Genomic DNA, 25,235 nt, shown 5'->3' with positions numbered 1-25,235 from the left:
TATTTTTACATCATTTAAGTTTTAATGTGTTTTTAGTTAAATTTGAGCTAATATTTGATAGGATGAGATGATAGTATGCACGGAAAAGGTTTACTGATGCCTATTTTCAAACACTGGCAAGTGTAGGATAGGAGGAAAGCAGGGTAGTATTGTTAATGATTCCATGCGTATTTTTTCTCCCCATCAACTAGAGTTTTTGGAATATTGTCATAGTTTGGCTTCAATTTTTAAATTTATGCTATCATTTTTTGAAATTGTGCAACAATTTTGTTCGGTTTTAGTAGTATTAGCTACCAATTCAGAATTGGGGTTTTGAGGTAGTTTAGTTCCCAGACAGTTGTACCTTTTATCTAGGTCTGGATTGTTTTTCGCTGTAAGTCACCGCCCTAAGCCAGGGCTACGGCAGAAATACATAAAATACTCCGCCAGCTGAGTTTGTTTGGCTTCTTTTAGAGGTTTTCCACCTCCAGCTCAATTACTTCCTATTCTGGATTGATGAATGCTAAAAAGCATGAAACTGCAGTCCTTGGATGGAATAACTGAGCTGGCGGTGCATTTTATGTAGGTATGAACTGTCCCGAGCATTCCGGATTCAAGGTTCTAAATACCGTATTTATTTTTGCTTATTGATTTCTGCAGCTAATCTTTAAAAAAGGTTGTTCTGTAGAATTAATTTCTTCTAAAAATTTGATCCATTACAGCCTTTAGCTATCACTAAGGATATATTGACACTTAGTGACATTTACTTTTTTACCCATGCAGTCATACAATGACTTAACAAATGCTGTGGGTAGTGTCCAGAAACTATTTGACAGAATGTGTTAATTTTTGTGTATTTTAAGCCATTTTCTTACTAAGAAGTAATTTATCAACCTACCTTCTGTTGAAAGGTGGATTTGTCTTAAGTAAATTAGCAGATATCTGAAAATTGAGAACATTTATTTTGACCAGAAGCTGTTTTAGTAAAAAAAATCTGCTTCTTAATTTTCAATTTTTTTTCTCAAATACATTTATTTTTTTTCAGATATCTTCAATAATTGAATGGAAAATATAATTGAAGACTGATTCTATTAAATGTTTATTTTCATAGATGCAAGTAAGAAATTAATTTTGTAACAAATTTAAACAAACTTCTGTGTGTCAGAATTGTTTCGAGGATATAACATTATAGCTGAAGTGTATGAACAGTAACATAATTTCCAAACAAATTGGATGGTGAAAAACCTTAATGTACTCTTTTATGTGAGCTGTGTATTTGCGAAATCCATTGAAATTTTTTACTGGTGAAAATATGTTTCCTTGTGATGTGTGTCCCAAAGTATTTTCGAAAAGAAAAAGGCTCACAGTACATTTGCGTATCCATATCGAAGAAAGGCCATTTACTTGTCTTGTTTGTGAGAAGTCTTTTAGGGCCAAGCTGACACTTAGACGTCACATGATTATTCATTCAGGCGAGAGGCCGTATTCTTGTGAATTTTGCTCAAAATCATTTTATCGGAAAGCAGATCGAAATATACACTCTAGAATTCACACGGGCGCAAGACCATTTTCTTGCACCATTTGCACGGGCACATTCCCTACAAGTGCAAGACTTAAATTACATCTCAAGAGTCACAGTGATGAAAGGCCGTATTCATGTGAATTGTGTTCGAGAACGTTCCGCGGAAGTGAATCTCTTCAGAAACATTTGAGAACCCATACAGGAGAGAAACCGTTTTCATGTGAAGTTTGCTCTAAGATGTTTACAACACGTAGATATATTAAAGAGCATATGAGACTCCATACTGGAGAGAGACCATATGCCTGCGAAATTTGCTCAAGAGCTTTTGTTCGGAAACAAAGACTCGATTCACATATGGCGGCAATCCATGGACAGACATAAATCTGTATTTCTGTACCAATTGATGGAAAGCTTTCATGACAGATTTGAACATAAACAATTTCTCCTTCAGAAGCGTAAAGACTTGCAAATTGAACTGTCAGTTTTTATGAATTGAATCTATTTTCTCTTGTAGCAACTCATTTTTTAGTAATGTAGAAAATTTTCTCAAAAAGATGCATACCAAGTAGGGCTGGGTGATGCATCAATGCATTGCAAAAATAAATGTGTACATCCAACATCATTAATCCGATTTCAAAGTTTTCTCTAAACCAAAGCATCAATACCCGCACCTACTACAAATCCAAGTACCAAGAGTTCCAACACTAGTGCATTTTTTTAATAATTTCTTGCTGATACTGGAATCTGTTAGTACAGTGGACGCTGATTAATTGAATCAAATGCTTTATTTTAAAGAATCAAATTGCCAAAACAGAATCAAATCCAGCTTTATTGAATCAGCCTCTAAAACTGTTTAAAACAAATGTGATTCATATTAACAACGGCCACTGTATCTGGCAGAATATATAATTTTTATACCTTGTTTGTCAAGTTAAAGAAGGCAAGTTTAAGTAAAACTTAAAAATAAAAAAGAAATCACGATGCGTATCACCATTGCGATGTTGTAAGAGCAATGCTAAGAATTTCCTCATCGCCCAGCCCTAATACACTTGGATGAATTCATCCGAGTTTTAGGAAGCCATGTGTGCATCAGAAAGCACACATTCATACTTCTCAAGATATAAATGCGAACAAATCTTAAGTAAATCAGAATATTGTAACTGGTTCCTTTGTAAATAAACTTATGTTGCATTAAAAAGAAAATGCTTCTATTAATATTTGTTGGTAACATTTAGTGGAATATTTTTCAACACTCTAATACAGTATGGGGCCCAGAATTCAGAACGGTCTGGACGACGACCTTCGGATTTCAGAATTTTGGGAAACATTTCAGTAGTACTTAAAATTTAATACAGAAAACTTATATTGTCGTCTCTTCTTATACCCTCTCTTGCAAATAATTTGCTGGTGTGCAGCCAGAGCAGGTTTTATTGTCAGGTGTTGCAAGACCCATTGTGCAGTGACAACGAAAGAAAGTTTTAGTTGAAGTAAAGTAGGGTTAAATACACTTTCAGGTGGGTTTTTCTGCTCTCCAAGAAGAATCCTCCTTCCCCCTTTTTTTCAATACATTTATACCTAGCAAAAAGTTGCTAAAGTATGGTGCAACATATATTGTCAACCAGGGCCGGATGTTTATTCTCAATTCTAATTTAATCGGATGAGGCGTTTTGCCAACATTCGTCTGAGTTTTAAATTATTTATTTCTGTTCATTGTTTTGTGCATTTCATCAGGTCTGAAAACGGGAATTAATTCATGGCCTATTGATAAAATTGTAAGCAAACCTTAAAAAGTTACTCTGTGTAATTAATTCCCTCTGATAATTTGATCCTTTTCAAGCATCTACGATGACTAAGGGTATAGTGTGTGTATTACTAAGGGCATATAATATTTACATGTAATTGTTTAGTCTTAATAGATAACTTTTCTTATCCTGACTGATTTGAAATTCCAGAAAAAACAATTCGCTACACCCTTCTTACTGTGCACGATAATAAATGAAGACTTAACAGTTTTTACTTCCTTTTACAAAAAAGGAAGTATTGTATTTGCAAAAAAAATTTCACTCAAAAATCAACCTTAATTTTCATTTTACTCGCACCTGAATGAATATTGAGTTTTTTTTTTTCGACTTGACCACACCTGGATAAGTGCCTAAGAACGTATAGACATGCGAAATATCCATAATGACGATTCCCGAGTTAATTACAACAAATATTCTCGTGACGTCTGTATGTATGTATGTCGCATAACTCAAGAACGGTAAGTCCTAGAAAGTTGAAATTTGGTACGTAGACTCCTAGTGGGGTCTAGTTGTGAACCTCCCCTTTTTGGTTGCATTTGGGTGTTTCTAAAGGTGTTTTTTGCTCCTTTTGGGGGGGAAATCATTGTTAATTTTGATGTAAACTCAAGTGGTGTTATAATTTGGCAGACGTTTGGAGATATATCGCCAGTCTTTTCGTTGCCAACTTGGCGACAAATTTAGGAATTTTTTAATTTTTTTTTTTAAATTTCAATTGGGCCACTGTTGGTGTTATTTAAAGAGATTGCTATTGACTATTGAATCACATTAAAATTGCCAGTAATGGGGAAATGACATTAAATTGGAGTAAAAGGAAGTCATGTGATGCACACATCAGCTCGTTTTTTAAATAATAATTTGGTAGTAGTTTTAAAGGACAAAACTGGGGAAATTCTTTAGTTAAAAGTGGCAGTGGTAGTTACAATTTTAAGGATAGAAAATTCTTTTAATACTCTTTTTTTTTTACTCTGTGGCCAAATGATACACAGTAAAATCCCTCTAATGCGGACACTAACTGGACAAACTTTTTTGTTCGTAATAAGAGAGGTGTCCGCAGGACGGGTTTAATAACGATATTTTATTGGAACTGGGTGATTAAAAATTGTTCGCATAAGAGGGGTGTCCGTTAGGAGGGGTTTCACTGTATCTCTTAAATTATTGAAGTTTGTGATTTCATTAATCAATGCAAGTAGTACAATTTAAATGAATTGGTTCATAAGGCTTCATTTTGATTTTGGTGCAAAGGAACTATTCAATTATTTTCTGTCTTTTGTCACTTTTAAGGGGGCAATTTGTTGGCGAATGACTGATTTTAATTGCCACATTTTTAACACTCGCCCCTTTAGTCATAGAAAGTATTAATCATACCCCTTCTATTAATGCTTATTGTATGTTAAACTTAATTAAATTTCATTATTACACAGCAAGTCACATTTTCTCCTGCTTTTTATTCTATTTATTTTTTTATGAACCTGCTCCATTTTTGGAGAGGTAGACAGATCTGTTGGTACAAGAGTAGGAAATCTGCTCCAAAATCAGTTCTTGGATACAGCTTACCACCAAAACGTCAAGAGTACTGCTTTTACACCAAACATATTTTGCTTTGAGCTACTTCTTCCCTTTTCAAGAAAACTGTGCACTGAATTTAAGTTTTAATAGAAAAGGACTCTAAAAGTGAACCAAGAGGTCAAATTTTAATTTGTGGGTACAATTATGAACTAATTTTATTTCATTTACAATTTTTAAAGCTCGACAGAATATATTAACCAAGACTTACTGCTTGCTTATTTAATTAAAATATTTTTCCTTTACATTTTCAAGATTTTTTTTTTTTTTTTCTTTTCTTAAATGACTTTATTTCTTTTCAGATATCATCTGCAAAATTAAATGGCAAACATATACTTGAGATAATGTGGAAGATTGATTTACATTAAATATTTTGCTTCACATTTATTTTCCTAGGCAAAATTGAAAATTGTAAGAAATTTAAAAATATTTCGTAAACAGTTTTTAAGGACTCTACACCTTCCATGGATACCAGTTTCTACTATATATTAACCAGTTACTAGATCTGAGCATTTATGAAATAATCTCAAAAGTGACTCTTCTGACACTCTGTACCTTAAAAAAAATGTTTACATGTGATGTTTGTTCCAAAGAATTTAGGTTAAGATGCAAACTTAACAAGCATTTTAAAATCCATAGTGGGGAAAAGCCATTTTCTTGCACGGTTTGCTCAAGAGCTTTTACTGAAAAAGGGACTCTCACACATCATATGAGGATCCATACAGGCGAAAAACCGTATGGTTGCGAATTTTGTTCGAAGAGATTCAACAGCAGTTCAGATCGGAATGCACATTCCAGAACCCATACTGGTGCAAAACCATTTTCTTGCACCATTTGTACGGGTGCGTTTGCTACACTGAGAAGACTGAAAGAACATTTTGTGATCCACACTGGCGAGAAGCCATTTTCTTGTGAATTATGTGACAAAACGTTTCCCCGACGTGGTGACGTTAATAAGCACTTAAAAAGCCACGACGGGCGGAAACTGTATACATGTGAAGTTTGTTCAAGACAATTTTCTCAAAGTAGATCTGTTAAGGAACATATGAGAACCCATACGGGTGAAAAACCCTACTCATGCAAAGTTTGTTTAGCAGCTTTTGCGAGAAAAAAGAATCTTATTAATCATATGGCGATCCACAGGGAGGACGACGGGACAGCGAAATTGTATTCTTGCGACATTTGCTCAAAAGAATTCACTCAAAGCGCGTATGTTACAGAACACATGAAGATCCACACGGAAGAGAAACCGTTTTCCTGCGACGTTTGTTCGAAAGCTTTTTCTCTAAAAAAATATCTTGTTAAACATGTGGCCCTCCACAAGCTAAACAATATGAGTGAAAAACTGTTTTCGTGCGAAGTTTGCTCAAAAGAGTTTATTAGCAGCGAGTATCTTAAAAAACATATGATAAGCCATACAGCAGAAAAACCATATTCATGCGTGTTGTGTGCAAAAGCATTTTCCCGACAGGGAGACGTTTCTAGACACATGGTAACCCACATGGATGTGAAACCGTTTTCGTGCGAAATCTGTTCAAAACAATTTACTCAAAGTGGATCGTATAAAGGGCACATGAAGATCCACACAGGAGAAAAACTATATTCCTGTGATGTTTGCTCAAAAGCCTTTACTCAAAAAAAACATCTCAATCAACACATGTCCGTCCACAAGCCAAACAAGACGATAGAAAAACTGTTTTCATGTGAAGTTTGTGCAAAAGAATTTGCTCAAAGTAGATATCTTAAAGAGCATATGAGGATCCATACAGAAGAAAAAATTTCTTGTGAAGTTTGTTCAAAATCTTTCTCCCAGCAAAAGAATCTTAATCGACATAAGAAACTCCACAAGCAATGCAATACGGGAGAAAGGTCAAATTGGTGTGAAGTCTGTTCTGGAAAATGCTTCTTAAGTTTGCATCAGAACAAGACGTAGATGTAATGAAGATTGTATGAGAATCTTGATGGGAGCAAAAATAAATGTCTGTGAATATTGTATAAATGTGTTTGCTCAAAAAAAATGTCTTACTGTACAGATGGTGTTACACAAACAATCCCTTATCAGGGAGAAAAATTTTGAATTGCATTCATGTGAAATTCGTTCTGGGTAGTTTATTGGAACTAACAACTTCAAAGAATATTTGCGTACTCATATGGGAGAGAAACAACGTACCTATAATTTTTGTTCAAAATCTTCTGCTTGAAAAAACATTTTTACGAAACATAAGGGAATGCACAAGTGAATCGATCTGGGTTTTCATGTGAAATCTGTTTAAAGACATTTTCTTGAAATAAAAATGTTACTTATGAAAATATTGCACCCTGGCAAGAAAAGTGACAGTACATAAAAAGCAGCATTGGAGAAAATCAAGGTTTCGCACTACAATAGATTGTGAGCAATTTAGGCTCAAATATTACAATATGTGCAAAAGATTTAAATATGATAACTGGTTAGTTTTTGTTGTCTTCTAAATTAATATTACGTACTTAATTTTTGCCTTAAATTATGAAATTTTTATGATGTGTATCTGTTCTTACATTGTTTTTACATCACCACGCAGCAGTTGTGAGTTTTGGAGCAAGTTTCCACAAATTTTGATTTGTGTCAGTTTTCCTGCCGCGGTGCAATATGATAATCTGCACAAGAAAAAGAACTTTGTCTGTGAAGTTTGTTCAAAGCTTTTGCTTGGAAAAGATATCTTTGCTGAACAATTGAGGCAGTGGTGATCATCTAATAGATGTGAGAGGACTTTTTAAAGTTCAAGAGTAAAATGCGTTTGAAGTTCAGATCCTAGGTAGGCTTTCGTTGAATTTTTTTTTCTTAATCATGCTTTGTAGCAGCACCCACCAGGGCTGCGTGTGCCATCTAATTGCCCCAAGACAGAGGAGAGGTTCACCTGCCCTTTGTACTGGTTATCTCTCGATTTTTCATGTTGGCACGGCATCCATTTGCTTTTCACTGCCTTATCCACAAGTTACCACTTGTTTTGAGAGTTGTCTAACTAATGAAGAAAATTGCTTTAAAAATTGATAAATATAATTTTTTTTTTTACGACTTCTTCTTGCATCAGAGCCTTTTGTTTCTTGAAATAATGATGTTTTTTGCAGGGATGCAAAGTTGGTTGGGGGGAGGGGGAGTACGTGGTGTACTCAGTTCCCATGTGCTCGAGCATTGACCACAAATACTGTCTTTGTCAAAGCAGGGATGGAGTGCTTGTTCTGTACCAGTAACTGTAGTGTAGAAGTAATCGAAAAAAGTTTTTTTTTTTCGATTCGAGCTAGGACACAGTGCTGGTTCACGCTTTCGAACTCAAATCAGCACCGGCTGTCGTTTTTCTAATTATATGAAACTTTTTAAAAAATTGTTTTGACATAAAAAGAAAAATATAAGGGGGGAGTGCAACTGGAAACATAAGCTTTCATTATTTTAGGATGTCCTGATATATGTATTTCTTTAATTTTGATCGTGAGCAGGGTCTAACAAATCCGAAGTGACTAAAAACATACCTTGGATACTAGTTTCAGAACCGTGTTGCACTCAATTTTTCTATAAATTTGGAGAAACAATTTGTCCGCTAACTTTTATTCTGACTACTACGATACCACAATTTTTGTCTGTTTCTGATCATGAATATTTTCCCATGAAAGGGTGTGGCCAAAGTGATACTTAGAAGAGGTGCCCATCCTGCCTAGAGGGAGACCCTGAACAGGAAAAAATACCTCTAACCTCTAGAAAAAAAAACAGAATCAGATAAAGGAGATCACTCTCCACGCCTAAGGCCCCTATCCGAGCTGGCGCATCAGCCTTTTTAGATCGTAGCGCGTGTTTGAGTGGTTGTTTTTGCTGACAAGTTATCGAGTTTGGTGACTTCTTACAGCGAGCGATTATTAGCGACATGTAAATTGTTTCTTAAATAAAGTATTATTTTCAGCAAATTTGGCAAAATCCGAAACTTTGCTCTTGTAACTCTAGCAGTGCAACGATGAAAAATCCGATCCAAAATGGCTTAACTTAAGCTGATGTGTCGGCCTATCTATATAGCGGCTCTATCCATGCCTGCTTTACCAAGAAAGCAATATTCCCAACGAAAAATAAAATTGCGCACGCAAGAACTTGACGACCGTCCGAATTTCCGAATTATCGAAATATCCTAGCAAAAGCAAAGCAAAAAAATATTTTAATGGCTCTGCTTAAATTAATTACTTTTTTTTTTGTTAAACGGAAGTTGGCAACGGGTGCATTTTAAATCATTGAGATTTCTCTGATTAAATTCCAACAAATAAATCCCGTGAAATACAAAATCTATTATGATTTATCTTGCTTATTATTGCCTTCCTATTGGTTGAAAAGAATTCAGTCATCGGTTGTGGGTAGGCTATGTTTGATGACGTTGAAATAGGGGGAGGCGATTCGGGGGCAGCAAAAGCATGATGAATAAGAAATAAAAAGAATTGAAGAACAATGATGGAAATCAAAGATGAGATGTAAATGCCAACATTTTAGCTGTTATTACATTTTTACACGCAAGTCCCATTTTTTTTACAGATTTTGAAATCCAAGCACTTGCTCATTTTTGTCTGCTATGCTATTATACCGAACCCATTAAGCGCCAAGTCTCCCATTTTGGGAACCTTCAATTAAGGTTTTTTTTTCCATCAAGTAATTAAGATACCACTTTGAAATTTTTTTAAAATGAATGATAAAGAACTAAACTTTATTGGTATTTTTTTCAAAAAGGTTTGGAATGTAAATTGTTTTTTTTTTTTTTTTAAATTTTAAATTTTACAAAAATTTCTTGTTTTTGTATTACACAGGAAAATTTTTTTCTAAAAATAATTAATACGAAAGCAGGAAATTAGAAATGTGGAATATGAAGATCAATAGACCTTTTTTCAAATCAAAACAAACAGGTGCCAAGAAAAATAATTTGAAGGAGTTTTATAGGCCTTTATTAACTGAAGTCCCAAAATGGGAGACTAGGCATGTTCTGATTAGCAAGCATTGTCTAATATGAGTAGAAATGGTCTTTACCCATTTTGCATGAATGAACTCTCCCCTCATTTTGTCCTGTTGAAAGCCACAGCCCCCTTTGTATTTTCTCATTGTAAACACTCTTTTGTTGTTCAATAGTCAAGAACAGGTGCTTTTATCAAAACAAGTGACATTCCATTTGTTTAGAAGAAATGTTCTGGAAAAAACAGGGGTGCCAATCCTCCCTTAGGAGGATGACCCATCTCTGAATTTCTACAGAGCATGATTCCCGTAAAATGAGATCAAAATTCCCTTTAAAACTATTCCTCCCCCCCCCCCCACCACACAAAAACATTTTGTATCTCTGTCAACGCCATGCTCTCCTCCCCCTTGAGGACTCCCCCTTCAATAAGGGAGGTTATATTTCAACAGAGAAGTTTCTTCACTTTTTTTTTTTTAAATCAAATTTGTCATTAGTAGTTTTTACTTTGCTACTTGGCTTCGAGCTTCAAACAATGTTAAAGTAATATATTTAAGCTTATTACAAGACGATGAGTGCTGTATCACTTGTTTGTGAATTGCCAAATTTTGTTCAGATATTTAAGAAAAAAAAAAAACTTGAATGAAAATCGCTTAGATCGCAGATAATGCGATAACTGTCTCAATTTACATTTTTTACGATTTATTGTAATTTAATGGTTGAATTCGGAGAAACTATAATCGTTGATAATTCCTCAATGTGAAGCATGCTGGACATTTATCTCTAAAAACATTATTGAATGATGCATAAGTCATGCCATCAAACATGTTTCGCAGCAACCGAAATGTTGACTATAAAAAAAACTCTTCCCAATGATGACACAAATACACCGTCAGGGAGTATAAAAATATCTTAGTTCCATTTTATATAATGCTTCAAGTCATTGTCATTTACCGTTGCTCGATCCCCGACATGGTTAATAGAAAAACCTACCTCTTCTCGTTTTGTGTATGGAAATCCTAAGACTTTTTGCTAAAAGGTAGTAAAATGTGTGGGAAAAGTTCCGTTTTGTATAAAAAATGTATAATAAGAAGGAATGAAACAAAAATGAAAACCAGACCCAGAGGGGCAAAGGGGGGGGGGGGGAGTCCTTAAGGGACCCAGCGGCTCAAGAAATTGAAAAATAACTAGCACATTAATACTTTATAAACGTTGCAAATATACACTGCTAGCCTCCACAGCTTTTGTTGCAATGGGGCCCCAAAATTTATAGCTTTGGGTCTCATGAAAACTTAAAAGTTCTATATTTTAAAGCTTGAATATGTTAAATATATACTTAAAGTACCAACAACTAGTTGTATTAATTACATAAAAATAACTTTAGGCTTTCTATTTGGATTTAGCCAGAAATTATTCAAGTATCAACATAGTGCCAGGGATATGTATGTAATCCCCATTAAACTTCAAGTCTCCCATTTTGGGACCATACCATATCTCCTAACCTAATAAATATTTTTGCGTTTTTTTCAGCTACATATAATTAGAGATGTGTATTAAACGTCAAAACATATGAAAGCTTAAGTATTTTCAATGTGGTTCATATACCAGCCCTTAATGGGTTAAGATTAATAACTTTCTGTTGAGTTTTATCAACCCTTTCTATATTTTAATCCCTTAAAAGATTTAGAGGAAGGCGTGAATGTTTCGAAAAATAAAAATAAAAAGTAAAACTAACTTTTTTGTTAAATTCTGTGGTTGGATGTATTTTGGGCATTTTCGCCTTTTTTTCTTCTTTATAGCTGTTCTGATCCTCTGATCGCTCTGAATCTGGATTTTCAGGGTTGGCCTATATAAAGTTAAATTATCGAGAAAGGCTGAAAATGAAAGTAACCTGAGGTGCGCTTTGGTACAGTTACAACCAAATATTCAAGCACTTGTCAAGGGCGAACTACCAGTAACCCCTACCACCGATCTAACCAGTTTGCACACTTGAGAGGTACAATCGTATCTGGAAAAAATCTCATTACTTATTATACAGACCTTGTATATCACGGAAAATAATATAAAAATTCAAATAAAATCTGAAATACATGGGACCTCAACTGAAACATTTTTGAATTCACCTTTGGTATTGGCGTTAATTGCTCAAGAGAAGGACTTGTAATGCTTTTCTCGTCCAGCATGACTGGTGTTCTCTTTCATGATTCAGTGCCCCTGTGCAATGTGCATTATTAGAACTGTGGCTAAGATATTTATTCAATTTGTTTGCGCTGATATATGAATTTGAAATTCTTTCAAGACAGCAAATTGCGCCAACCATGCCTGGTATAAATCGTAAACTTCTAATGTCACCATAAAACCAAATTTTGGTAAATGCGATAACACGTAAATATCGATTGCTCATATGAAATACAGAGAGGAAAGTTTCTCTATGTCCGCATCATACTTCACCGAAATGGCAGAATTATCATGTTGCAAATTGTAAAGGTTTCCCCATGACCATGAGGGCCCTCAGGGAAATAAAAAATGCACAAAATAACTTTTATACAGTTCTGTGATGGACAAAAGGCCTTTAAATCTGCGTTTACCCGGCACCCAAACCTAAAACTCTGCTACTGGTCCTCCATATACTTACCACATAAGTAGTTTTACGAGTTTTCAAGGGGCTTTAAAGACAACCTTTTTTAAAAATCCTGACAAGAGGCTTAGCTAAGCAACACCAGCCTACTATCCCCAGTGGTATTGGTTTTGGATGGAGCCTTGGAAGGCTTCGACCACAACTGATTGAACATGCACTAGTCAAATTAGCGCACATGGTAGATCTTCGATCGTTGTCAGTATTGCCGTGAAACTTTAACCACAAACTCAGTGCCTTACTGATTGAGCTACCTCGGCACGAGTTCACAGCATACAGTAAAACCTGTAAAATTGACCACCTGTCTATGTTGCCCGCTTTTGTCAGGAACGGAATTAGCCCTATCTCATATAATGAAGGAAAACCTCTTTAACTTGACCACCTCTCTATCTTGACCACCTGTCTATCTTGACCTCTAATGTACGCCAAATTTGGTCTGGAGTATTGTAAAAAATCCTTTGTAAGTTGACCACTTGGTTTATTTTTTTAAACTTTCTTCAGCATATTATTTTATTATTTATTTATTTATAATAATAATAATCATTTTTTTTTTTTTTGATAGCTTTCAAAGAATGTTTTTAATGCTTTGCTGACATACTAGCATTTTACTAACTAAACCAGCAGCATAAAGCTTATGCTGCTCTTTATTCTCCAAACTTGTTTTTCATTTGTTGTTCTATTTGAGATAGCTTTTTGTACTCTGTTCAATGAAAATAGGTGTCAGTAGAAAAGTTTAAAGTCTTTTCTTTCAATTGCAATACGGTGTGGCAACACAGGAATTCTGCTAAAAAGATCAGGCCCGGATCTGTACATTTTGGGCCCCCCTGCAACAAAATATGTAGGGCCCCTCCCTAGCGGCCAGCAGTGTCTATGTTTGTTTTTTTTTTTCTATTTTTTCTTCAATTTCCAGGGCTGTTAGCCCCTTTTAGGACACAGGCCCCTCGCACTGCGGGTCAGGGTTGGCAAAAACCCGGGTTTTTCTACAAAAACCCAACTCACCCGGGTTTTTGTGGGTTTTTCTGGGCTTTTCTGGGTTTTTGTGGTTTTAAGTTTTATTTCTCTATACAGGTACTGTTATATGGTATTTGTATTCATTACTGAAAAAATATATTCATCTAGTTAAATTTCTGAATCACATTTGATTAGTATCAATGTATTACTTATTAATATTATCAATAATTTTAATTATTACATACATTAACAATAATATTAATGATTTCAATTATTAAAATTAATTCTAAAGTTAAACTAATTTTTTATTACTGCAAACATTTTAGAATATGTTTTAGTAGCCATAATAAATAGTTTTTGTAGTTACAATAATAATTAAAACCATTTTTAAAGCAGTAATGCAAAATAAATTAGATCCAGAACCAGAACTTGCCTAATTAAAAAAAATGTTTAGTTCTTGATCAAAGCACTAAATGGCATGACTGTTTCTAGTGGAAAGGTCAAGAACAAGACACTGGTCATCCAATCAGAGATTAATGCTGAGGCTGACCAATGAAAATAATCTTTAGCCATTTCTTGGTTGAATGTACACAGTAGCAGTAGCACATGGTTTTAAATCAAAAGTTAGGTTAGTATTCCCTTTTTTCCTCTTGTCTTAAATTTCATGCTTTGAGTTAAGTTATTCAAAATGTCAAATAATGGTGGAGGTAGGAAAGTAGCTACTGAATGGTCTGAAGTTTTAAATTTAGAGAATGACACAAGAGTAATGTGCAAATATTGCAAAGAAAAGATATCCAGGAAAGTTGAAAGGGTGAGAAATCACTTGAAAAAGTGCATGGCCAGAGAAAGGCAGCAACATGGAGCACATAATGCAGATATTAGCTCTATTGATGATCAAAATGGATCTGCTCCTGATTCTTCTGATGCTGATTGTATTGTTTCTGCTGAAATTTTGAATCCCATTCAGAAAAAACCACGTATTCAAGGTTCAATGACCAACTTCATACTGAAAACTTCAAAAGAAGAACAATGCATTATTGATAGAAAAGTTGCTGCATTTTTCTACTCTGCCAATGTTCCCTTTAGTGTGGTTGAAAGTCCCGAATTCATTGACATGGTAGCTGCATTAAGACCAGGGTACTCTTTGCCTAACCGTAAACAGTTAGGAGGGACTTTGCTTAATGAAGCATCAGAAAAAATCGAACAAAAGATGAAGGAAGAAATGGCTGGAGCTTCTATCACTGTTATACAAGATGGATGGTCAAGCATAAAAAATGATCCTATCATCGGTTCGAGCTTACATACAGGTAAGAATACCTATCTTTTAAATATTGTAGACGCAGGATCTAAAAAAAAAACTGCTGAATGTTGTGCAGAAATTGCTTTGAAGTCCATCGAAGAATGCAAGTCAAAATTTGGAAAAGATGTTTTTGCTGTGTGCACAGACAATGAATCAAAAATGGAAAAAATGAGAGATATTGTTAAGGAACACCATCCTAATGTACTCACGTTTGGTTGCTCTTCACATTTTTTTAACTTAGTGGCGAAAGAAATTTCACCTACAATCATTTTGAACCAAGTCATTGAGGTACAAAAATATTTCCGTAATCATCATCAACCGCATGGATGGCTCAAAGATTATGATTGTTTGATGCCTCAAATACCTAATACTACTCGCTGGAATTCACACAAAGAGTGCATTTCAAGATTTTTGAAAAACTATCATAAATATGTGACAATTGCATCTGAGCACCAAAATGACTTTGAGAAACGAATTACAAAAATATTGGATAATGTTGCAATTTACAAGGAGTGCTTAAATTTAGACAAGCAGCTCACGGCCATATCCTCAGCTCTTGATGAACTCCAAAAAGACTCGACTACACTGTCACGTTCTGTGGAAATTTGGAAAAATTTGATGGAGTCTGATGATTTAAAACCGCACAAAGAAGTTATAAAAAAAACGGTACAAACAGATAATTGGCCCTGAGCACTTTTTGGCCAATATAATGGATGCAAAGTATAGAGGGGAAAGACTTGATTCAGAGGAAGAAGCTGAAGCATGGGTAATGCAGTACCATGCAGAGTGGTTACCTGCAATAATGGCTTTTAAAATTAAAGACACAGACTATTTTCCTAAATCACTTTTCTCAGAAAATATTGTGTCACAGTTTTCAGCTGCAAAATGGTGGGAAATTCTGAAACAAAGTACAAAAGAACAACAAGGTAGATTCTGATTTTTTACATTTTTTCCAATCCCTCCACTCTGTTCCATCTAGCTCTGCTTCCATTGAAAGGATCTTCTCTACATTTGGATTTGTATGGTCTAAGTTGCGGAACAGACTAAGCTCAAAACAATGTGAAAAATTAGTTAAGATTTACAAATATTATCACAAAAATAAAAGTGAAATTGATTTTGATTGGTAAACTGTAACAATTAGTTACAATTATTTTAAATGTATTACTCTGTAAATTATTTGAAATATATTTTGCATTCAATATTTTTATTTTGTCATCATTTGACTTCTGAGTTTAATCAAAACTATCACCAAGCATTAATTTAGCATTTTTTTTCATTAACAAGAAGTTAATCAATGGTTCATTTTTAAAATTTGTTTTACAATTTGAAATTTGCTATCAAAAGATAAATAATTAAGTATTAGTAACAATAAGTAGTAGCATAAATAGAAAATTTTTCTGAATAATGATTTCAAAATTGAAAATTTAAGATTTTTTTTCTCCTGAATTTTTAAATGTGAAAGTACTAATTGTATGTAATTATACAATTCTACATTCAAAGAATTATTAAGTAATACAAGTAATTAAAATTAGTTAATAACATTTGTGATTCCTTGAAAGTGGAAAAAAAAATGGTTATTGAGAAGGGTCAAGACTCTGCATTTGACAAAAAGCATTGGTTATTATATTGACAAGAAATTTTTAATAATGAAACTGATTCAATAAATAAATAAATATTCAGGAGATAAATTACTTCAAATACACCTGATTTCATATTTTCATTTACTAGTGATTTATAGATAATTTGGATAAAATATATAATTTTTGAAATGTATATGTTTTACTAACTCAGAAATTATCTTTAACAAAAACCCACTTTTCACAAAAACCCGGGTGGGTTTTTGTTGGTGGACCCGCCCAGAAAAACCTGGGTGGGTTTTTCTGGGCTGGGTCCACTTTGCCAACCCTGCTGCGGGTACGCAGATCTGGGCCTGCTAATGAGTAATGAGTAAAGTTACATGTTTCTGGTGCAAGGGATTAAGAGATAGGACATTTTAATTTTGCCTTTATGAACTGGGAGAGTCGAGCTTGTTGCTTTTTGTGCTATAAGTTTAACTTAAAAAGGCTTCAAAAAGAAAGTTAGTGGAACTTGAGATTATAAAAAAGTATGAAATATTAAAGGTAATTGAAAATGGAGAAAGCCAGAGAAAATTAACTGGCATATATGGAATTTCTAAAACTAGTGTCTAATATAGTTAAAAACATGGGGAAAATAACAAAAGTATTTGAATAGTATTTTTAATTATTGTTTCACTTTCAATAATGTGAAACAATGAAAGTGGAGTTGAACAAAAAGAGTAAGGGTGAATTCTTCAAAAAAAAAAAAAAAAAAATGAATACATGGTGCAAGAAATGACAAAAAAAAAACATTACCGCCCTTTATAAGTTGACCGCCAAAGTACTGCACCGCGAGTGGTCAACTTACACAGGTTTCACTGTACTATTTAACTATTTACAGGAAGTAACTTTTTAAAAAAATATGAGGAAGTATGAATAAAAAGTACTACCTTCAATTTGAAATAAGACCTATTTATGAAAACACAATTTTTCCATGAAATTGTTGCAACAGTTACAATTATAACTGTCCCTGCAACAAATTACATCAATATGAAGAATGAAAATAGTTCATTGTAAAACTGATATTAGCTATAAATTTTTGCTTTATGTCAGAAGGTTGAATACGTATAGCAGGAGCAGAATCCAAGAGCTAAATTTGTGTTTTGGGTGTATGCATAAACTGGAAAGCTTGTTTTGCATTGATATGCTGTTACGAGCCAAAGAAGTTTTAAGATATAGCTTTGTTATCCAATAACGGGTTGGGTAAACGCATAGGCTGGAAAGCTTGTTTTGCACTGATATGTTATTACGAGCCGAAGAAGTTTTAAGATACAGCTTTATTATCCAATAATGGGTATTCCATTTGAACACCAAACCAAAATTTGTTGGTTGAAATTAAATCAAAAAATTGATTTCAAGCAGATGAACTCTGAAATGCAATTATGAGTCATTCTTGGTCACAGACTATGTCATAGGTTTCTCAAATGAATAGTAAAGGTTTTAATGTTACGAAATAGTTGCTCTGCGTTTTCTTTATAAAGATTTCTAGCAGAAAATCCCTCTAAAAGAGCAAAACATTCTGTTCTGCTGAACTGTTTTCTTTAGGCAGGGAACATGAAAATTTATCTTTCTTTTTAACGCTGTTATTTTCTCTCTCATAACAAATATGGTTACTGTTTCTCTTTGAGTGAAAATTAGCACTTCTTTCAGTTCACCAAAAATGTCAACAAAATATTTATCAGCCATTGTTTCTCATGCAAAACTTTGAAAACAGCTGAAAATATTGATGCCTTTTGCTCCAGTTGAATGGAAGTTCATACAACCTTTTAAAATCTTAAGTTTTGGAAAGCCAGTATATTTCATATGGAAAAGAAGTGATTTGTACTGCCTACCCATGTCTTCTTAAATCTTACTAAATAGTCTTGACTGAAAAAACGAGATTTGACAACACAAACTATTTCTGAAGCTTCATCAATAACCTTCCTCAAGTCAGATGGTAGCTAATTGATTATTCTGGCATGGCGATGCAAAACACTGTAACGACTACTATATCAATCTGGAGGGACATTTAAGATCCTTGATATTAATTATTTAATTTTTCTTGAAACTAGTAGAAAATATGCAACGGCGAACTCGTGGCGGAACCCTTCTTATACTTTGGCGGAACCCAAGGGTTCCGCAGAACACACTTTGGGAAACACTGCTGTTGGTTATCGTTGCTGACGCTAGAAGAAGGAATGGGATTTAGCTATTCTCCCTTGATTTCAAAATCAAATTTTCAAAAAGACAATTTTATGCTACCTCTAATGAAGTAAACTGAAATGATAAAGCTTTAGAAGAGTCTTTTTCTTTTCCAAAAACATTTGATTGCTTTGGTTTTCTGTACCAAAATGTTCAATTTCTAGCCGAATAGTTTATTTGTTTGAAATGTAAGAAAAAACACTTAACATTTTGGACGTAATACTTTACACTGATATTTTAGGTCTATTTTTTCGCTTTATTTTAAATTTCATGTCTCCTACCCCCCTCCGCAAAAATTCAAAACGACAAACCTACTTCCGAGGCAGTTTAGACTTCTGATTATAATTAGCAGCGCTTCAGCAGCAATGTTTTGCTTCTAAACTTTCATTGTAGACAGTTTCTTTCTTTTTGTGTTAGCAAAGTTCATTTTGTTTTAATTACATAATAATTAAACATTTCACATAATAAATTGTGTATTACGTAACTGCGTTATCGTTCTTTTTTGGAATTAAAACTAATAAGTTCCCCCAAAATAATGGGTTTTATCTCTTCAAATTCCAACATTTGTGGGGGTCCGACCCCCCCCCCCCCCCCGGTTGCGTTCGCCCACGCAAAAGATCCAATAATACTTAACAAATGTTTTTTTAAATCTCAAGATTTGGTTCTCCTTAAAAGGCATGAAACAAAATCAGTATATGGTTTCTTGATTATAACGCTCAATAGAAGTTCATCTTCCCAGTAAGCAAAATATCTTGCCTCAGTATTGCATAAAGGTTGACATGCAAGAAAAATCATCTTGCATTAATACTGCCTCAATGTTGTTATGTTACTCCCTTTATGCTGTCAGCAGGCTGCCACAATATTGACTGACAAGGTGTATGCAGCATAATATCAGGAAAATATCAAGGTAGGCTGCTTTTGTAACATTGCATACGTATTGATATGACAGGATAATATCAAGATGTTGTCATGACAGCATGAAATCAAGGTCTAGGCAAGATGATCTTGCTTTTGTAATCTTGCATACGTATTGATATGACAGGATAATATCAAGATGTTGTCATGACAGCATGAAATCAAGGTCTAGGCAAGATGATCTTGCGTTTGTAATATTGCATACGTATTGGTATGACAGGAAAATATCAGGATACATTGACATGACAGTATGAAATCAGCACGTTTGCAAGGTGTTTTATCCATTTATTTATTTGTATTATTTTCATTTCAAACTCGAGAATTAAATTTCATTCTTTAATTATTTCTGTTATTCTTCAAGATAGTTTTCTAGTCTGAGAATATTTTCTTAAAGCTGACATCTGATCGGAAATTCATATAAAGATATTAATAGTACTCGCAATTTAATTTAAAAAAATGAAAGTTTCTTCGCTTTGCGTAATACTTGACTTATTTTTTAAATTCTTGCTTCTAATTGTATTATAAAGACATAAAATGCCTATTTAGAAATAATTGCGGAAGTTTTTATAGCACATTTAAGAGTAAAGGTAGCAAAATAATAAATAAATACAATAAAGTACATTTTCAAATGGATGTCAGCATTGAAAATATCCCATGGACAAAACATATGAATTTATCTCAAAGAATAACATAAATAACCATTGAATAAAATTAATCTTACTTGTGAGATTGAAGTGATAATACGAAATTCTGGACTTCATGTCCTTTGTTATTTTCGGCCATTTCTAACATTGATCGCACATCGTCTGCGATATGACTTGTTTAGTACTATATTAATAAACAAATGCAAATATCAGTTATTCATAAGTTATTCCTAAAACAATACTATTCCACACTAATAACTAAGCAACCAACTTAACGAAGCCTAAAAAATGCAAAGCCACGTGCAACTCCTCTGAACCGACTGAATCAATGTGCCAGCAATGCGAGGGACGCTGGGTAGAAAGAACTGTGCGCATGCGCAAGTATCAACGAAGGTCCACCTGCTCTATTGTGTACTAATTACCTTGACGGCGACAGCATGAAATCAATATCATCTTGACGGCATCAACATGTATGCAATGTTGTTATTTTAAGGTAATATCAATATTGATATTTTAAGATGAATGCAATGTTGCATACGTGTTGTTATAGTAATATTGCTTTTTAATCTTTATGCAAGCTTTATGCAGTATGAAACACGTCAATATTGACGCCGTCAGTATAATATCAAGATCTGTCAAGGTTGATGCAAGAAATTTTGCTAGTAGGGTTTAAAATCTTTATATTAAGGTTAATTCTGAAGCAGTCAATAAAATTTAAATTAAAAATTGAGGGAAAACCAATTTTAGAAAGGGGTCCGGGGGGTTTCTCCAACGGAGGAAATTTTGAAAATTAGATATAGGATTCTGCAGTTTGAAGCCTTTTAACGGTTAATTTTGAACTATACAAAAATATCAGAAAAAATAGTCAAGCATAGCTTTTTTAAAATTATGTACTCTTTTTTTGTAAATTAAGATAATACACAAAAAAATTGTTTCTGGTACGACAAATCCATGATAGCAGTCAACAGAGAAGGAAAGTTAATGCATTGTTACTTGCGCACATTGGTTTTCGCTGCAATTAGTTTTTGATCACACCTCCAACCTACTGACATATGCAACAATAAATTAAATATAAAATGATCAACTGTAAAAAATACTTAAAAGAAATGGTGTACAGATTTAGAGGTAGCATGCTGCTCATTTGGACAATTCATAATTTCTACACTTGATAAGAAATAAAATTGAAGCACACTTTGCTTAGGAGTTTCAAAGACTTATTTAGTTATTTTCAAGGACTCTAAAACAATTAAAATTATTCGAGGCACTTCATTTGAACTTTCCAGTCTCTGAAATGTTAGTTCTTGCTTTTATAGCTTTGGAGTCTTGTTATAACTTTAGAAGGAACAGCTATTTTAAATTTAAAAGAAAAAATAAACTATAGATTTCTCATTATAACACCTTTTTTTTTTCAACTATAAGTAGTGACAAAAACGAAAAGAAATAGAGGTAGTGTATTTTTTTTTTATCGTGCTAAACAGATTTACAGTAGAAGTAAGATAAATGCTAGCAATAGCAGAAGAATTTCAAGTATTCTGCACTCGGAATTAAATAAATTGCAAGATATAAACATGTGAGTCACAAAAATTTATCTTAGGTATTTTGGCATTCCTCCCTCCTCCCATTTGTTAGAAATTTTTAAATGCAAGGTTTGTAGAGCCCCACGTTCAGTCCCGGATCTATAAGTTTTGGGCCCTCTGCTACAAAACCTGTGGGGCTTCTCCCCAGAGGCCAGCAGTGTACATTTGCAACAAACACAAGTCTTAGTGTAGTATTTTTCACTTTTTTCTTTTCAATTTGTTGGGCAGTTTAAGGACATCCCCCCCCCCCCCCGCTGCAGTCCGCACTGCGGGTATGCAGATCCAAGCCTGTACACTTTTCCAGATTTTCATGCACTTGAAAATGAATTTTATTTTTTCAAGTAATTTTCACTTTTTTTAGGAACTTTTTGAGTGTTAGGTGCCCTCAACAAATAGGGGTCCTAAGCTGTAGCTTGCTTAACTCATACGTAAATCCGGCCCTGGTTGTACTGCTTGTTTTGTGTTGATCATATATGGAATTGGGGACGGGGGGAGGGAGCAGGTGTGATAACCTCTCATCAGTGTTCAAAGAGAGGCGTATAACCTGAAAGGTTTAGAGCCCCTATGTTCTATTGGTACATGGACGTAATATATTTTCAGTTTCCTGATCCTCGACTGTTCGCCAGTCTTAGTATGCATCAAACTCTTTTATGTTCTCAAGAAACAACTGAGCCGAATTTTAAGGAGTATTTAATCATACACTGAATTATTACTGAAAGGAACCTTAGATGTAAGCCAAGAAGTTAAGTAACTTATTGGTAAAATAATGAATGCTTTAGTATATTCTAGTCTTATTTCTTCCTCACATATATTTTTATGCTTTAAAGTTATTCATCAAAATACATTTCTATCTTTTGAAAATTTATATCCTAGACAATTTGTTCATATCTCTAAAACTCTACAGAATGTTTTAATCAAAAGTTGCTTCTTACAAATTGGTAAAAATATACTTATTTGTATTTTTTGAAAATCTTTTTCTTTTCTTAAAGGCCTTCATTTCTTTTCAGATGTCTTTTGCAATAATAAAATGGCAAGCATATGCTTGCGAAAATGTAGAAGATTGATTCATGTTCAATGTTAGCTGTGCATTTACTTTCATTGACCCAATCGAGATTTTTGTTCTGCATCAAATTCTAAACTATTTGATAAATGGTTTTCAAGGCCTCTGCGGATGATATAACATTGCAACTGAAGTCTTTTAAAAACTAACATGGTTTAATGATAAATTGGATGGTAGGAAAGCATTTTCATCAATGTATTAATCATTTACAAGTGCAGAACATTTGCGAAATAATTTGGAACTCTGTAGTGGAGAAAAAAATGTTTACGTGTGATGTTTGTTCCAAAGAATTTAGGTTAAGATGCAAACTTAAGAAGCATTTTAAAATCCATAGCGGGGAAAAGCCATTTTCTTGTACGGTTTGCTCAAGAGCTTTTACTGAAAAGGGGACTCTCAGAAGCCATATGAGGATCCATACGGACGAGAAGCCGTATTCTTGTGAGTTTTGTCCAAAGACATTCAACAGCAGCTCAGATCGGAATGCACATTCCAGAACCCATACTGGTGCAAAACCATTTTCCTGCACCATTTGTACGGGTGCGTTTGCTACACTGAGAAGACTGAAGTTACACTTAAGAACTCACTCTGGGGAAAAGCCATTTCTCTGTGAATTCTGTCCAAAAGCATTCTCTCGACAAGGAGACCTTCATAGACATCGGATAACCCATACGGGAGAGAAACCGTACATCTGCGAAGTTTGCTCAAAAGAGTTTACTCGGGGAAATTCTTTTAAAGAACATATGAATATTCATACGGGAGAAAAGCCGTATTCTTGTGACGTTTGTTCCGAGGCCTTTTCTTTGAAAAAACAACTTGTTATTCATATGTCCCTCCACGAGACAAACAGTGTGAAAGAAAAGCCATTTTCTTGCGATTTCTGTGCAAAAGCATTTTTTCGACGTTGTGACGTTAATCAACATATGGTAACCCATATGGAAGTGAAGCCATATGCGTGTGAAATCTGTTCAAAAGAATTTTCTCGAAATACATATCTTAAACAGCATATGATGAAGCATACCGGAGAGAAGCCATATGCCTGTGAGATCTGTTCAAAAGCTTTTTCCAGGAAGAGAAGTCTTAGTGTTCATATGCAACTCCACCAGCAATCCAACGTGGGAGAAAAACCGTATCGGTGTGAAGTTTGTTCAGGAAAGTTTAAACGTAAATCTAATAAAAATTATATTAGGATCCAAACGGAAGAAAACCCGAATTCCTGTGAAGTTTGTTCAAATGCTTCTGCTCTAAGTGAATATCTTACTGAACACATGACATCAGAGAAGCAAGCCCTTATGAGGAAAAAAAAGTACTCGTGTGAAGTTTGTTCACGGGGATTTTCTCGAACTAGGGATTTCAAAGAACACATGTATACCCATATGGGAATAAAACCATATACTTGTAATATTTGTTCAAAAGCTTTCGCTCGAAAAATCATTCTTACTGAACATTTGGCAATGCACGAGCGGATCGATAGGGGTGAAAAACCTTTTCCGTGTGAAATTTGTTCAATGACATTTACTCGAAGTAGAGATGCTAAAGAACATATGACGATCCATACGGGGGAAAAACCTTTCACCTGTGAGGTTTGTTGCAAAGATTTTGCTCGAAAAAGATATCTTACTGGACATATGAAAGTCCATAAACGACCGCTTGTATTGAAAGTTGAAACTCAGTAAAAAAGAAATTGTTCTTTTGAAGACCAATAAATGTAATTTTTCGAGTCTTTTTCTTGTACCAGAGTCTGAGTCTTTTGTTTGATCAACCATTAATAATCTAGTTTTTAAGTGGACCTAATTGTAGTGCCAGGATTTCCGTTTGGGACGGGCACGTATTCACCAAATTCCAAGCCACGCTTACTCTTTTGAACACTAGGTGGCAGGGCTGCACGGGGTCACTCAAAACTTCCGGCGGAAGTCTTATTTGTATTGCTTCTTACGACGAATTGCTCTGTTTACGTATCTGTAATTTGATTGAATTTTTTAAATTAATCATGAATTTCAAAGGCGCAAAATTTTCGTAAAAAGAGGGGATGTTGTTCTGCTTTCGGGTACAGCATGAGGACAGGAGCAAATAAGATGTCAGAAATAAAGATGTTCAAATTTCTGAAGGTCCTGATCGTCGAATCAAAGCCAATGCTTTAAAGCGAAAGGATTGAATCTTAATGAATATTATGTAGTAAACACACTTTGTGCGAGGTATTTACGAGCTGGAAACATTCACCTTAATTTCATCAGCTTTGTATTTTTACTGTAATGTGTGAAGATCTATATTAAATTGATTATTAGAAAAACTCAACCTGAACAATTTTTTATTTGCTTCCTGCAAAGCTAAAAGTTTCCAGTGTTTTGAAGGGTTTCAAACAGTTTGATTCGTGTGATTAAAATAAAGAACCACTATTCATTACCTCATGAGAAAAAAACTTCCCATAGCTCGAACTATCAATAACTCGAACCATTTAGCCCGACTCTTGGGACTTCGAGTTATTGACGGTACTTTAATATTAGGCGCTCTTATTGTAAACAAATTTAGATATTCGACAATCGG

At 34.2% G+C, this 25,235-nt stretch overlaps 1 protein-coding gene across 3 annotated transcripts in view; it reads left to right on the top strand.

The window, feature by feature from the left end:
• LOC129230737 (zinc finger protein OZF-like) overlaps window positions 1–24,408 on the top strand; it is a 138,067-nt gene extending 113,659 nt beyond the window's left edge. For all 3 annotated transcript variants that reach the window (XM_054865160.1, XM_054865159.1, XM_054865161.1), the window contains one exon: window positions 22,642–24,408. In XM_054865160.1, the coding sequence (XP_054721135.1) occupies window positions 22,853–24,367 (1,515 nt within the window). In that variant the 5' untranslated portion in view covers window positions 22,642–22,852 and the 3' untranslated portion in view covers window positions 24,368–24,408. The remainder of the gene's footprint in view (window positions 1–22,641) is intronic.
• The last annotated feature ends 827 nt before the right edge of the window (window positions 24,409–25,235 follow it).

Source organism: Uloborus diversus, chromosome 9 (genome assembly GCF_026930045.1).
Source record: "Uloborus diversus isolate 005 chromosome 9, Udiv.v.3.1, whole genome shotgun sequence".
In the NCBI taxonomy this organism is placed as follows: Eukaryota; Metazoa; Arthropoda; class Arachnida; order Araneae; family Uloboridae; genus Uloborus; species Uloborus diversus.
The sequence above is the reverse complement of the archived record's forward strand: the minus strand, read 5'-3'. Positions and strand labels throughout refer to the sequence as shown.